At 34.6% G+C, this 14,204-nt stretch overlaps 1 protein-coding gene across 5 annotated transcripts in view; it reads right to left on the bottom strand.

Moving 5' to 3' along the window:
* PHF14 (PHD finger protein 14) overlaps window positions 1–14,204 on the bottom strand; it is a 165,846-nt gene that overhangs the window by 107,561 nt on the left and 44,081 nt on the right. For all 5 annotated transcript variants that reach the window (XM_031052446.2, XM_031052444.2, XM_031052445.2 and 2 more), the window contains exons 12-14: window positions 13,561–13,664; window positions 11,987–12,118; window positions 4,211–4,379 (exon numbers count right to left, since the gene is read on the bottom strand). In XM_031052446.2, coding sequence (XP_030908306.2) covers window positions 4,211–4,379; window positions 11,987–12,118; window positions 13,561–13,664 — 405 coding nt within the window. The remainder of the gene's footprint in view (window positions 1–4,210; window positions 4,380–11,986; window positions 12,119–13,560; window positions 13,665–14,204) is intronic.

Genomic DNA, 14,204 nt, shown 5'->3' with positions numbered 1-14,204 from the left:
AGTGTCCTGACTGAATAACCTGCTTCAGTCTCACTTCTCTCACACTTCCAAATTATAGAAGGGAAGCTGAGTCTCTAACACCACACAGAAGCTGTGAACAATTGGGTACTCCAGTAGCCACTGGTCTCTGGCTATCATTGTTCTGATGTAACCTTAGACTGAATTAAGATCTGAACAATGTAGTCCCAAGAGAAAACTTGTGTTTTCATTAAACAGCCTCACCTTCATAGAATCATAGAATAGTTAGGGTTGGAAAGGACCTTAAGATCATAAAGTTCCAACCCCCCTGCCATGGGCAGGGACACCTCACACTAAACTATGCCACGCAAGGCTTCGTCCAACCTGGTCTTGAACACTGCCAGGGATGGTGCATTCACAACCTCCATGGGCAACCCATTCCAGTGCCTCACCACCATAACAGTACAGAATTTCTTCCTTATATCCAATCTAAACCTCCCCTGTTTAAGTTTTAACCCGTTACCCCTTGTCCTGTCACACTTCCTCTCAATGAGCTGGAAAATAAATACTCCTCAGAGCCCTTCCCAGCCATTAATTAGTTATGATCCATGCTTTTTGCACAAGCAGAATGAAGGTATGAAGAAAAGGCATCTCATGCAAATTAATGCAGAGCATCCTACTCTAAATCTCTGCTACCTGACACAGATGTAAGGCTACATACTTAAGAGACTTAAGACAAGAAAAAAGTGAAAAGAACTGTTAAGTTCGTAAGGGAAAAGAAAGAGAAGAAATGGTACAGTTTGCATAAGTCAAAATTAGATATCCTTAGTATTTTTTGCAATAATGCAAAACTAATTCTAAGGTTACATTTAAAGAGGGGGAAAAAACACCACAACCTTCTTGAAAAAAATATTCAACCCTGAATAGAAAACCCACATCAATGAATTCAGCAGCTTTGAAGAATAATAAGAAATAAAATTCTGCAGGACATAGGTACACATCCTTAAACTGGATGAGAATTAATGGTAAATTTATGAATACTTCTAAAAGAGTCTAACTCGTCATTGTAAAAGGAGACAGGAATTAGAAAAAAAATACTCTGCATAAGGAAAAAGCATTTTTTGCATGAAAGGGGGTATCTTTATCATCTCTGAAATCAGTGTTACCAAACAGGAGCTGCAGGACAAGCTGACAAAAAAAATATCAAGTCTGAAAATACAATTTTATCTTTTTTTTTATATATATATATATGTTAAGCATATAGGCTTAATCCTATGCATTTGTATAAAATTTCTTACAAATACCAGCTATTTTTGTCATCAGTATAACACCTAATGCAACTTTATCCAAATATTGGGGCTTACACACAATTTCTGACAAAATAATGACAAACCACAACAATGAAATCCAAAAATTTAAGACACTTTCTATTCTCTTAAGGTGTGTCACAAAAAAACACCCTTCTTTCAATTATATAAATTCAAGATAATTGTATGCAAAACAAATGGAAATCGCTTAAGAGCAACAGATACACAATTCCCTCTTATAACTGCACTTGTTGATTATAACTGTTAGCAAGGCTGCTCACACAAAACTAGACTGAATAAAACATCCCCAGAGATACAAAGTACTCTGAGAAGAGAGGACTATGAAATAACTATATACTTTATATATATTTTATATATACATATTAAAAAGTATAAATTATATAAAATAACATATAAATTAATATAGAAGTATTAGCATTTATGTAAATTATATCTATATATTATAGATTTTAAAATATATTTATATACATATTTTCAAATTTTAATTTTTAATTCCTTAAACTATTTAGAAGTATTTGAGCAGTGAGGTCACAAAGCACAGAACAAATAATCTGTTGATAAGCACCATATAGATGTTCTCTATCTAGTCAGACTCAACTTCATATGAGAAGTTTTTCAAAGGTCAGGTCCTTTTCTCTCAAATATTCAGAGAGCCCCAGATCTAATAAATTTAAAAGTACTCTCTTTCTAAAGAAGGCAAACCAAAACAAACACGTAATAAAAACTACCATCAACTTTCAGGGTTCATAACAAAGGTGAGGGGGAATCCCATACTGGCAGGAAGTAGCTGGTAAGTCTTCAGAGGTGTGCTATCTTAATATTGTCATACAGCCTAAATGCCCCAAGATCATGAAAGAGTTGAAATACAGGAATTCAGGATTGTTCAGAGAAAGAAATCCAGCAGGTGTCAAGGGTGTGAACCTGCTCTTCCATGGTTAAGTAGAAGACAGGAAATCGAAAGAAAAAAAAAACACAAAAAACACAACAGAAAACAAAAAACCAAACAACCCAAAGATCTGTCAGCCATGGGAAAGCTGTGAGAGTGGGAATAATAACTTTGACAGAGAAGCCCTGCTCACAGGGCCACAAAGATGTTACTCTGCAAGTCTGCAGCTTGTAAAAAGCAAAGAATACTGCAAAGAACTAAGCCTAAAAGCAGAGGAACAAAGTCTTAAGACTGGTAGCGGTATTTTTTCCACAGTGTAATGCTATACCATGCCAACATACTAGTCCACTCAAAGTAAATTTAGTCTTTATATTACATACCACAATGTGTGTAGAAATACTCTTTAAAACACGAGGTGCCAAATCACCAGCACAGAATTAGTCTATCACATCACAGTGTCACTGCATGAGGGGAACACTTCAGAGCAATCAGACTTCCCTCCATTTAGCACAGAAGCAGCCTAGCAGTTATTACATGGGCCTTAGAACAAAACAATCTTATTTTCCTATGTTTTTCTGCAGAATGCCTTATAACACTCTTCTGTCTACTACTACTCTATGTCCTTCCTGTAATACTTCTCATAAGCCCCAAGATCATGAATCCCCACCCTTCATACTACTACCTTAGGTATAGAAAGAGAGGAGACAAAGAATTAAAATGGGAGAAATGCAAAAGGCTCATTAAGCAGGAACACCAGATTCTTCTGTCTGTGTGAATAACAGTATGTCAACAGTTGGTGCAACCTACCAAGACAGCTTTAAGAACCTATGTGCTTTTACACACTGGAAACAAAGGAACTTTCCCTCAATGACAAGACGAAAGGAAAAAACGTTTCTCCACTACACAGAGGTTCTCAATTATTCACAAAACTTTACTTTGGATTACCTGCAAACCAAATAATTTGAGCCAAATTAATCAGTTTGGCTTGAGTCACTGAAGTTCTTCTTAGCAAGAGACCAGGAAAAGGAAGCCATTAGGTAAATCAAAGCTGTGGCCCAAACAGTTAAAATATATTAAAATGTAACAAAACCAAACATTTAAGGTTAGGTCAGGAAAATACTTGGTTAATCTTAGTCTACATTCAGAAAAGTTAAGTACGGTATCTGCTAGTACAGGGATAAAAAGTCTGGAAAGCTCTGCAAAGAAAATAAAGTTGTACTGCATGATGGAAAAAGCATGTCTAGCCTAATGTGAGAAGGTTTTAGGTATTTCCAAATACCAAGAAATATACTGAAAGATAAACCATCAGTTTATACACAATTACTACTCATGTCCAAAGGGTCATGGGAACACTACTCATTCCCTAAACAGGACCTAAAAGCCCTTGATACCTTCACATAGGTGACATGACATCAAAATGAGCAAGTAGGAGAGCAAAACTATAGGGATTAGAACAAAATTATTAATAAAAAAGTTCTAAATTTAAATGAAAGAAACATGATAAATATTTCATCAGGAAATGAAAGCTTCTGTTCTATGAAAACTATCCACCAGGAAAATTTGAGAAAACATACAATAAGATTAGGAAGTTAAACAAATTGAAATAAAAGGGTCTTGTGATAGTCACAATATGCGCAGTCTGTCAGTAGGTTGCCTGTACATAAGAAAATGACTAATTACTTTACAGCTGTAACTGGCAATTTGATATATTTAAATCTCAGCATACAAAAACAAAGTGTCCTTACTGCTATGGTGAAGAACAGCTGTAAAGGCTATGTTTAAGTACAAACTGAATTTTCTCTTTTTCTGCAATTGAGAGGACTTTGTGATCCAGGTAAAAGGAAAAGAAAGGAAAAGCTTCAGTTCAGTACCACGTTTCACAGCTTTTTACTTTAGCAAAACTATACACTTAACACAAGCAATAAATCATTAAACAAAGGAAAGGGAATTAAAAAAAAGAAAGTCTAAATCGTAAGTCATCTTAAGACAACATTATTATGAATATGAGCTGCATAAAAACAACTCAATCATCATTTACCGTGTTTCTGATAGGAATTTTCTTCGGTTCTGGTGGCACATCCTGAGGAACAAATTTTACTGGTTCCTTAATTTGCCTCCTTGATCTTTTGGTCCCATCTGGTAAGGTTTCCATGGCGATATCTGCCTCCATGTCACTGCTACCTGCCTGGTCACACTCTGAGCACTGCCTGCAAAGTGGAAGATTTTCTATTTAAAACTGCAGTCACAAAAGCAGAAAAAGAAACATATTGAAGTGTTTTGGTTTAAAATAAATTCAAAAGTCAAGAATCCCAATGGATACCTAAAGGTATCGCTCAAATATATTCATTACTGTAACTGCTGCTGCAATTTAATCTTGACCATTACACACTCCTGAATTAATTCTGATGAGCGCACTCTAGAGCTAGTGATTTAGAAGACATATCTGTTACAAAACCCAGTTTTATTACGTATTTTCTATGGGAGTGGGGTTTAAACCTGAAAAAAAAATAATTAAGAGACAAAGATACAGAAGCTGGAGACATGTATTAGCAAACTTTGAACACTGAGTTGAAGAAAAGGCATACAGAGTTCCTGAAAAAGTACAAAATCACAATCAGAACTTCAAAAGTGAACAGATACTAAAAACAAGCTCCATGACAGAACAAACAAGATGCAAATTCATCAAGTTTTGCCCTTATTTGCAGAAAAAAAAATAAATCTTATGCAAAGTCATAAATGTGGATGTTAAATAAAAATGCAGCTGGTAACTAAAGTTAATGAAAACTTTAAAAATTATACACATTGAGAACTGCCGATTTTTTAATTCCTTCTCACATTACACTTCCAATTAAAAAAAGTATGAAATCAACATTATGTTCTGCTATTAACTGCATTAACAAGGATACACATACTAAAATAACACAATATAAACTCCCATCAACTTTCTGTGTTTTCTAATTCTTTCAAAGTAATCCAAGCAGTATAATCTCACATCTGTTCTGACTGTATCAGAAGACAACAGCAGTCATTATGGTCACCAAGACAAAGAGCAGTAGCTACCAAGTAAAAATAGAGAATATGGGACCAATCTAATCTTGGATTGGGCAGCTTACCACTGTAACCATTAAGTCAGTTAAGTCAACACTTTTCCCCTTCAGTTTTCCTGTATGCAAAATTAAGGTAATTGTGGCTACATTATAATGTCATGAAGATTAATCACTTCTTATCTCTAAAGCACTTGAGACCACAGGACATAGGACACATGCTAGTGCTAATAGTATTTGCTGGTCCAGAAAAACAGAAGTACTAAAGGGTAGTTTGCACAAAAGATAACAGTGTCTCCCCTCCCTCACGTAAGTACAGAGACTTTAGTAGTAGTCAAAACACAAGGAAGTCAGTTCATGCAGTTTTTTGTACTCTGCAGTCTCTGGCCAGCATACAAGTGAGTATTACTCTATTCTTCCTCCTCTTTACAAATCTCAGTTTGCTGGGGCTACAGTACCTGTTAACATTTCTAGGCCTCCTCAGGACACCAGCATGGAAAATCAATAGAAAAATACAAGATATAATCGCTGTTACAAAATGCTACTTTTGATAGTTATATGCTTACATAAATTTGTGTGCATCTACACACACAAAGTAACTTCATCTGCATATATACACACAAAGCACTTCAGTAAATAAACAAAAATGCACAGACCAAACTACTATTATTGTAAGATTTTATGCAGAAAGGTTCTTCAATGATGTAGCAAGAGAAAGAAGCTTTAGATTAAATCATTCATGTTCTTTAGCTCTATGCTATTTAAAAGGGAAATATATTGTTCTGCTACCTAAGTTCAGACAGTTGTACAGAAAATAACTATGCAGACATGTAAAGTACCTGAGTTTCAGTAAGACCCTATCTATCAATCTATTAGATAGATAGATATTAATATCTAATATTATCTATCTAAACATAAATAAATTATGTATTTTAACTTTGATGTTAGCAAAGATGACAAGAAACATCTCCACCAACAGATGAGGTACTGCATGCAAGTTCCTGAATTTTCATTGTTATGACCCAGCTTGCTCTGAAACAGGTGGTGCAAGTGTCTCAGCAATCAAAATTAGAAAAAAAACTAGAGCTACAACAAGAGAGCTGCAAAATCATAGTATGGGGGAGGGGAGGGGCAGGTTATGAATCACAGAACAAAACTTCATACATACACTGAAGGTGAAGGAAAAAAAGCAGTTATAAACATGAACTTACAAGCAACCTCTTGATTTATTGGAATAGCCTCTACTATTACAGGCAACCACATCTTATCAACCCTATTACAAAGCAGTCAAGCTTCAACCATAAAGTGCTTTGGCTATTAGCTCCCATAGGGCCCACAGAAAAGCTATTACAGACACACACGCCTCTGACTTGGAAACAATCTCCTAACTTTCAGCTCCTATTATGGTTTATTTCAACATGGTTCTTGATTTTAAAGAACTCTCTTCCCATTCCGCTGTTTAATCCTAATATATTCATAGAAAGCAGTCATATGACTCCCCTTCCTTTTGACTATGCTAAAGTCATGCTCATTTAATTTCACCTCTTCAAGGACAATCAGTGAATAGAGAACCTATGACAACAGGTCACCTTTCCAACTACTCCAACAGTCTTCTACTGCCTCTAAATTAGCAAGTATTGCCATTCAGCACATGCAAAATAACATGAGAAATGGTGCCAAAGATTCAACTTCTGTACAAAGGTTTTGTTTTGCTTTTAGTCTGGATTTGACTAATCTATATTTAGAGAAAACCAACTATAGGCAATGATACGCCTACTGCTAAAATGTACCTATTACTAAAAATTACTGGAAATGATTTATCCATCAAGAAATCTCAGTCATTATTTGAAACCTTTCAATCATACAGAAAGTCTTTGGCAGTTGCACGGTTTTGTTGTGTTTTCAATCTGACTTGATACAAGAATCAGTGGTACCAGGTATTTTCCCATCTCACAAAGCAAATTGATGTTTTCAACTCACTAGGAAATGACAAGAATAGCAAGTGACAAGGAACATACATTACTGATTTTCAAAAATTATTAATGGTCCAGGCTCACACTGAAACTGGTTTTTTGTAACTGCACAATGCAAATGTTTCTGTGCTACCTGGTGGTGAATAAATTTGTGAACATATGCAGCTTCAAAATATGCATGAACCTACAATGGTGCTTTAGAAAGCACTCTAGGACCAAATTATTCTGTTTATGAAGTTCTAGAAACTAACAGAATGATGGCTGGAATTTCACAGTGTGAAAATGTGAATATCTACAACCCTGAGAAAACAAGGATGGAGGGACAGTTTGGAGATGGAGTGTTTTTTAGTAAAGGGGCAACAAAAAGTGTAGAGAGAAAACCCTGTTACTTCCCCCAAAATTTAGTTAAAATGATAGCATTATGATGTTTCCTTATACTGCAGCTTTACACATAAAAAAAATAAATCTAAATGCACTTTAACTGATGGGCCTGGCACACGGAAATTTATGAAATGACAATGAGAAAAGCTGAGGAAACACTGAGCACCATTCTTTTATAACTGAAAGGTCACCAAGTTGAAAACCTTAGAAACAGGGCTCAAAGCCAACAACATACTGGTAAACTTAACACAAATATGTTTTCATTTTTGAAATTTTAATAACAAAGCAAACAACATCTTTGCTATATGAGAAAACCAGATAAAAACATATGAAAATATTTTATTGAAAATGTAACACTAGAAAAATTACAAAAAAATGAGCTTTTACTCCAATATCACTTTATAGATGAATCAGACTGCCTTACCTGTGTTATGCTGCATAGTTTCAGAATGGCTTATGTGATGAAAATACAAAGGACCCAGTCTGAACAAGAAAGTCATTCTTATAATCACAACTGGGCATTAGGCTGGAAGAAACCAGCACATCGTGCACATTGCTTACTGTAAAAGGAGCCAATTTAACTCTTCTGCGCTAAGTGAACACCACTACAGTGCTTCCAGAAAACAGTCCTGCCCTCAGTATATAAAAATGAAAATTGCATTAAGAGTTTGAGTTGGTTTTAATTAGGGGGCAACAGATCTCAGACATCCTCTGTGATAAATCACTTCTTGCACTGTTTACAAAGAAATAAAGCACTCTGAACTTCAGAAACATGGATTATCGTTTTCAGATGACACCTTTGCTCTCAAATTTGCATAAATCACACATGTTGAATGATGTACTGGAAGTGGAAAAAGGGAGGACTGCTCTTATTCTGAAGATAAAAGACAGTGTATATGAACCAAAAATGGTTCATCTAATTGCTTCAAAGAGCATTTTTCAGACAGTCAAGGTATGGAAAACTTGCTGTTTGCAACAACCTAATTAAGATAAGTGACAAATTCATAAAAAGTAATGTTATACACAACATTATACTGCACTCATGCACTTATAAAAAGTAATAACTTTATAACATTATTCAATGAATTAGGATGTAAAACCAATTAAGATGTGCTGGATCAATACTGAATGAATAGGGGCAGGAATATGAATGAATGTCCAGATACTGACATGTATCTGTGTTCATGGGTCTACTGGTCAGGAACTCCACAGCTCACCCTGCACTGCAGCCAATACTCCCTACCGCAAAGTTACCACTAAAATCACCTAGCCTTCCAGAATGAAATTAAAAACCACCAAACCTAATTTGATCACTAATCCTTGTTTGGTTCATCTCCACCTCCAGCATTTTTTATGTTACTTGCAATCATCACTGTTTTTCACCAATCTCATTTCAATAGAAAGAGCTAGTCTGTGTTGTATTTTCTTACTGAAAATGTTGATACTTTGTAACCAGATTTTGACTCATTGTATTGTCTGGCAACACTTGTGCACTGTTTATATATCAGTTCATATCATTCTCTACCAGGTAAGTACACAGTTACCAGTCCACCCAGAATAGGCAGGAGTGTAAGAGTACAAAGCTGTCAGAGAGAATAACAAGACTTAATTTTATAGTAATGTGAATCAAAAGAATATTCTAGTGCTTAACCAACAGGTTTTCTAAGAAACAAACAATTTCCAAATTTTTAAATAAAAGTATGCCACAGCATTTTATTTTATGATTAGAGTTGCTAGTCTACTTTGAAGGCACCACATCAAAACAGACAGAAATTAATGCTTTCATGTTTTATTATGTAAAGTAGTTGCTATGCTCTTCCTCTCAAAAGAAATCCATCTGAAATGAGGACAGGCTTTGAACTTAATATGTTACAAAAATTTCTTTCTAAAATATTCCATATGTATAAATGTTACCTTGGAGATAACTGTCAAGTGCCCGAACACGGAAAATTCTTAGTATTAAATGCTTGAAACCCATTTTGAATAAGCTGTGAGACACTGGTGCTAACTAGGTCTAAACTCCTACTATGATTTCATGAAGACTAAAATCATTACCTCCTTTGCATGTTTAGAAACATTCAGGTAACTAATTATAATTTGTGCTTTAACAAATTAGGTTTTAACTATAAAAAAAGATTTTTTTTCCCCTTACCATTACATAAAGTAGTGGATTTAGTTAAACAATTTCAAAATCCTTTCCTGTATACTGTAAATTACATTTCTATTAAATGCTGAGTATGAAATGCACAAAAAGAGTAACTAACCAATAAGGTTATGTGGCATCACACATATAAGCTGCACCATTTGACATGCTCAAACACAGTATAAAATATGAAGCATATGAAATAAACTCATGCTACCTAATGTTTAACTAAACTACCTTATGTTTAAATAAATTTGTACTGATCAAGTATATGACTCTAACCATCAAAATTTTGCAAAGGCTCAAGTTAGAAACTATGAGTAAATGATTACCAGTGATAATGAAATAAAAAGTAAAAATTAACAAACATTTATTTTTAACTCCTTCCTCCATACTATTTTAAAAGACGACTAAAGGCAAAACTTTTAACTATTGTAATTCAAAGTCTTTCAACCTGCCTAATGTTTCAAGGAATTTCCCACTATACCCATTTTCGCACTTTATCTTTTCACACAAGTTCACATTATATCCTATACAAATATCTGAAAAGTACACCAGCACCATATAAAAAAAAAAACCCCACACTTTTCTTCATAGCTTAATCAAAAGATTAAAATTGTATTCAAAACAGCGGGGGTGGGGGGAAACCTGCTGAAATCAAACTCAGATTAAGGGTCCATTCTATATACTCTCTGCTGATCCTGAAAAGAATGCATAAGGGCATGTTCAATGATGAAAAGAATGCAATCAGTACAACTCAATTTGACTGCTATAATCTCACATTTCAGAATATGCTTCAGCTAATTAAAAGCAAAAGCTAAGTTTGTGATCTGAGGTATAACTGAAGCATGAAATTCATAACAAAGATAAGTTATAGCTTTGAAATGAAAGAGTTTTACTACCTAACCTGACCTATTCTGGCTTTAACACCTACTGAGAATTGCAGTCTTACATCTTTTGGACTGATGTTTTTTTGTGAGCCTTTTTAACTTGGTTAAAAGGCAGAACAAAAAATAAAATAAAAAAAAAAGGAAAAAAAATCAAGAACCTCCTGGCAAACTCAGAGGCTCCTAAAAAAGGTTTAAAAAATGTCTCCATGTAACAAATTTAACCAAAGAGCTCAGAATGCCCTTTAAATAATGAAAAGTCCAAAATCACAGACCGCACTTAGTCATTAAAGGAAAATTAAATTCAGAAAAGCATTAGTGATGGTGATCTCTACTGAGATTTCCTTTATAATTTAAAATTTATTTGGGTAAATCCAGCTTTTGTTATGTTAAGATGTAATAAAATGACCGACCTCCCATTTCATGTACCTGCCTTCTTGCCCTGCTCCCAATCGTTAAAGCTATACAGAAAGATGACTTAAGTAAATGTTTTATGGAAGTTTAAAATAAAATTTAAAAAAAAAGAAACTTATGAAGAAAAATATAAAAGAAGTTTTCCTGATAAAAAAGGTTTTACTACATTTTAGAAGGAATTCTTATACCATTCTGATTTGTTACATTAATGTTCAGACAAGATTATGGTAATTCCTAGAGATGCTGTACACGAACTTCTTGTCAGATAAAAATTGCTTCTACATAACTGCTTTCAGAGCAGTTCAGAAACATGAAGAATAATAACACAATACAGCAGCACACTAGTTTTATTGCAGTTTGGAAATCAGCACCTTTACTGTGTTACCAGTTCTCTGTACTACTTAGCTTATGTTCTGCTCCATTGGCACAAAATAAAATTTTTAATTCATAGAAATGTAATTGCAGCAAGGACAGTTATAGAAACACTACTTGCATTGCAGATTTGAGTCATAAGACAGAAGTAAACCCAAATTATTCCCCATATTGCAATAAACTGAGGTACTAGTTACAAGTGGTATTTTTAAGTATTTACGGGTATTATCTCAAAGATCTGAACAGAGAACTGCATATCTGCATCCTAAGATAAATGGAAGACCAAGTCTTTCACTTCCTGAAAGAAGCCTATAGTTTCCTACCATTATTATATAGCAGCATTAATAATAACAAGCGGACTCAAAACCTAAGAAAATTAAAGCCAAAATCTGTTTCTCCACAGTGGCTAGTAATGAGAAAACCTTTACAACTTTTTTTTTTCCTTGAAATATGACTGCTAATAACCTGAAAAGAAAATGACTCAGTTCAAACTGTGTTATAGCAATGTCCAGATTTGCAAATAGGATTTGCAAATATATTCTCATTTATGTCCTACTTTAAGTACAGTGATAACAAAACTATCATCAACGTCATTCTTACCAGTAACTGTTCTTGGTCTTCCTTGGCATCCTTGTAAGAGGTGGATCCAGGCAACCAAGATGGTAATGGAGTTTACAAGTATCACACAGCAGCAGTAGGTGTTGATCATGATTCTTCTTGCAAATTCCACAACTTTTAATGTAGGTAGCAGAAAAGCGTAATAATTACATTTGATATCATAAAGAATAACTATTCTATTATTCTATGATTCTATAAATGATACATCCCAGCACATTCCCCAGTTTCAACACAAATGTGGCAACTTCAATTTTAATGCACCAATTAAGAGCATTATTACTTTTTAAGAAGCTTCTACGTATGTACAGTAACACATAAAAAGCACCTAATATAGTTAACTTATCAAGAAAACTTTCAATCTGATTTTTTGAGGACTACTAACCAGCAAGTAATCAGGTGATACTTCAACAAAATGTACCAAATGGCAAAGGGGATAAATAGTATTTGTGCCATCCAAACAGCAAATTATGCTGCTATTACTGAAATAGGCCTGTGCTGCCATTATGCTGGGTAACGTATTAACTCATGAGAAATGACATTTCCTTTTTATTATCATTATTATTATTTTACTGGCTTTGAAATTTTAGTTATTTCCAAAAGATCAGGTGTTCATCGATTCCATTATAAAATGGGACGAACTAAATGACTGGATTTGAACAAAACAGAACTAGTAAAGCATGACTCCCATAATTTGTTTATGTATACATTTAAATTGCCAAATCTTCAGCCCACTGTCATGTTCTCAGGATTTCCACCTCTCACAGCACTACAACTAATTTTTCCTCATGTAACCCATTTTCTTTGTTTAGCCTACTACCTGGGCAAGATACTGCCCATTGTATCTGTGGGTGAAGGTCTGACTGCTGCCCTCTTGATAAGTAACAGACTATGACACTCCTCAACTGGTGGCAAGAGAAGAAAATCCAAGATGACATGTATCCTTTCCACAGTCATGCTCTGGGATCCTAGCATATGTTCCACTGTCAGGCTTACTTAAAACGCAGTCAGTAGCTTCACAACTTACAAAAGAGGTGAAAAGGGGGAACAATAACAGAATAAGTGAATACATTTTATTTTCTGGGGAAATACTAGAAATACAAGTAGGGAAATTTAAACCATAAGATATCCCAAAGTATGCCACAACCCATGAGTAAAAAGTAAAATTTCTTATATGACAAGTGTTTTATGCACCCAGCCACTGTAATTAAATCTCAACAGCATTGTCTGCAAAATCAACACATATGATTGTATTCAAAAGACAGGATGACCAATTATAAGATTTCACATCAACAGAAACAAAGGACCCTTTATTTCAGCTGTAAAGAGTTACCTTTGTCCTTAAAGTGCTGCTGTCATATTAGAAAAAAAAAACCCAGACCTTACTGATATGTGCTAAGGTGAAGAACTCTTCAACTTAGCCTTCAGAAGTAAGTAAAACATATAGATCACTGATGCATTCTGTTAATCTAAACCGAAGGAAACAATTTTCTCAGCACTTTTGTGAAACTATGACTTACTAGATATTGTACCTATTCTGTCAAGACTTAGTTACTTGCCTATAAAGTACAGCTGGAAGTGTAGATGTCTTTTGTGTTCCTCCTTCCTTTTTACTTGGCTTCCTTTCCTTAGGAGCACGTAAAATTGCTGGTATGTTCAGTTTCTGTTGGATTTGAACAAATGCAGTACAACATGAGTCTTGAGACTTTTAAAAGAATACAATCTCAGATCACAAAGAACAAGAATCAAATTATGAGTAAGAAATTGCTTAGCTAGTTGTTTTACAGACAAGAGGAACTACAGATGTTTACCCCAGTATGATTTTGAAATATAAAGTATTATACTTATTTTCTCAATTCAACAAATAAACCCCACATTAAATACTAGCTTTTATATTTTTAATTCAAGATTCAAATAGACGTATGGACAAGGATGCATTTTACTTGGAAGCTGAAACAAGCAAAGGCAAATTCATGAAATGACAGAAGAATACTGAGGCAGTTTATTTTCCCCAACATCCTTGCTACCCTGGTGCTCGATAGGTTAATGAGAAAAATTATCTTATTGGACCAAGCCCTCCACAAAGCAGACGACATTCTCTTTGGGTTTCTACTAATCTGCAGTATACCAGCTTCTCAGACAGCAACCATCTATCAAAGTCATTTCTCAGCAGCCCCCTGGGTCTGCATCTGTTCAACCAACT

This window comes from Melopsittacus undulatus, chromosome 1 (assembly GCF_012275295.1).
Source record: "Melopsittacus undulatus isolate bMelUnd1 chromosome 1, bMelUnd1.mat.Z, whole genome shotgun sequence".
Taxonomy (NCBI): Eukaryota; Metazoa; Chordata; class Aves; order Psittaciformes; family Psittaculidae; genus Melopsittacus; species Melopsittacus undulatus.
This window is presented reverse-complemented; position numbering and strand designations above follow the sequence as displayed.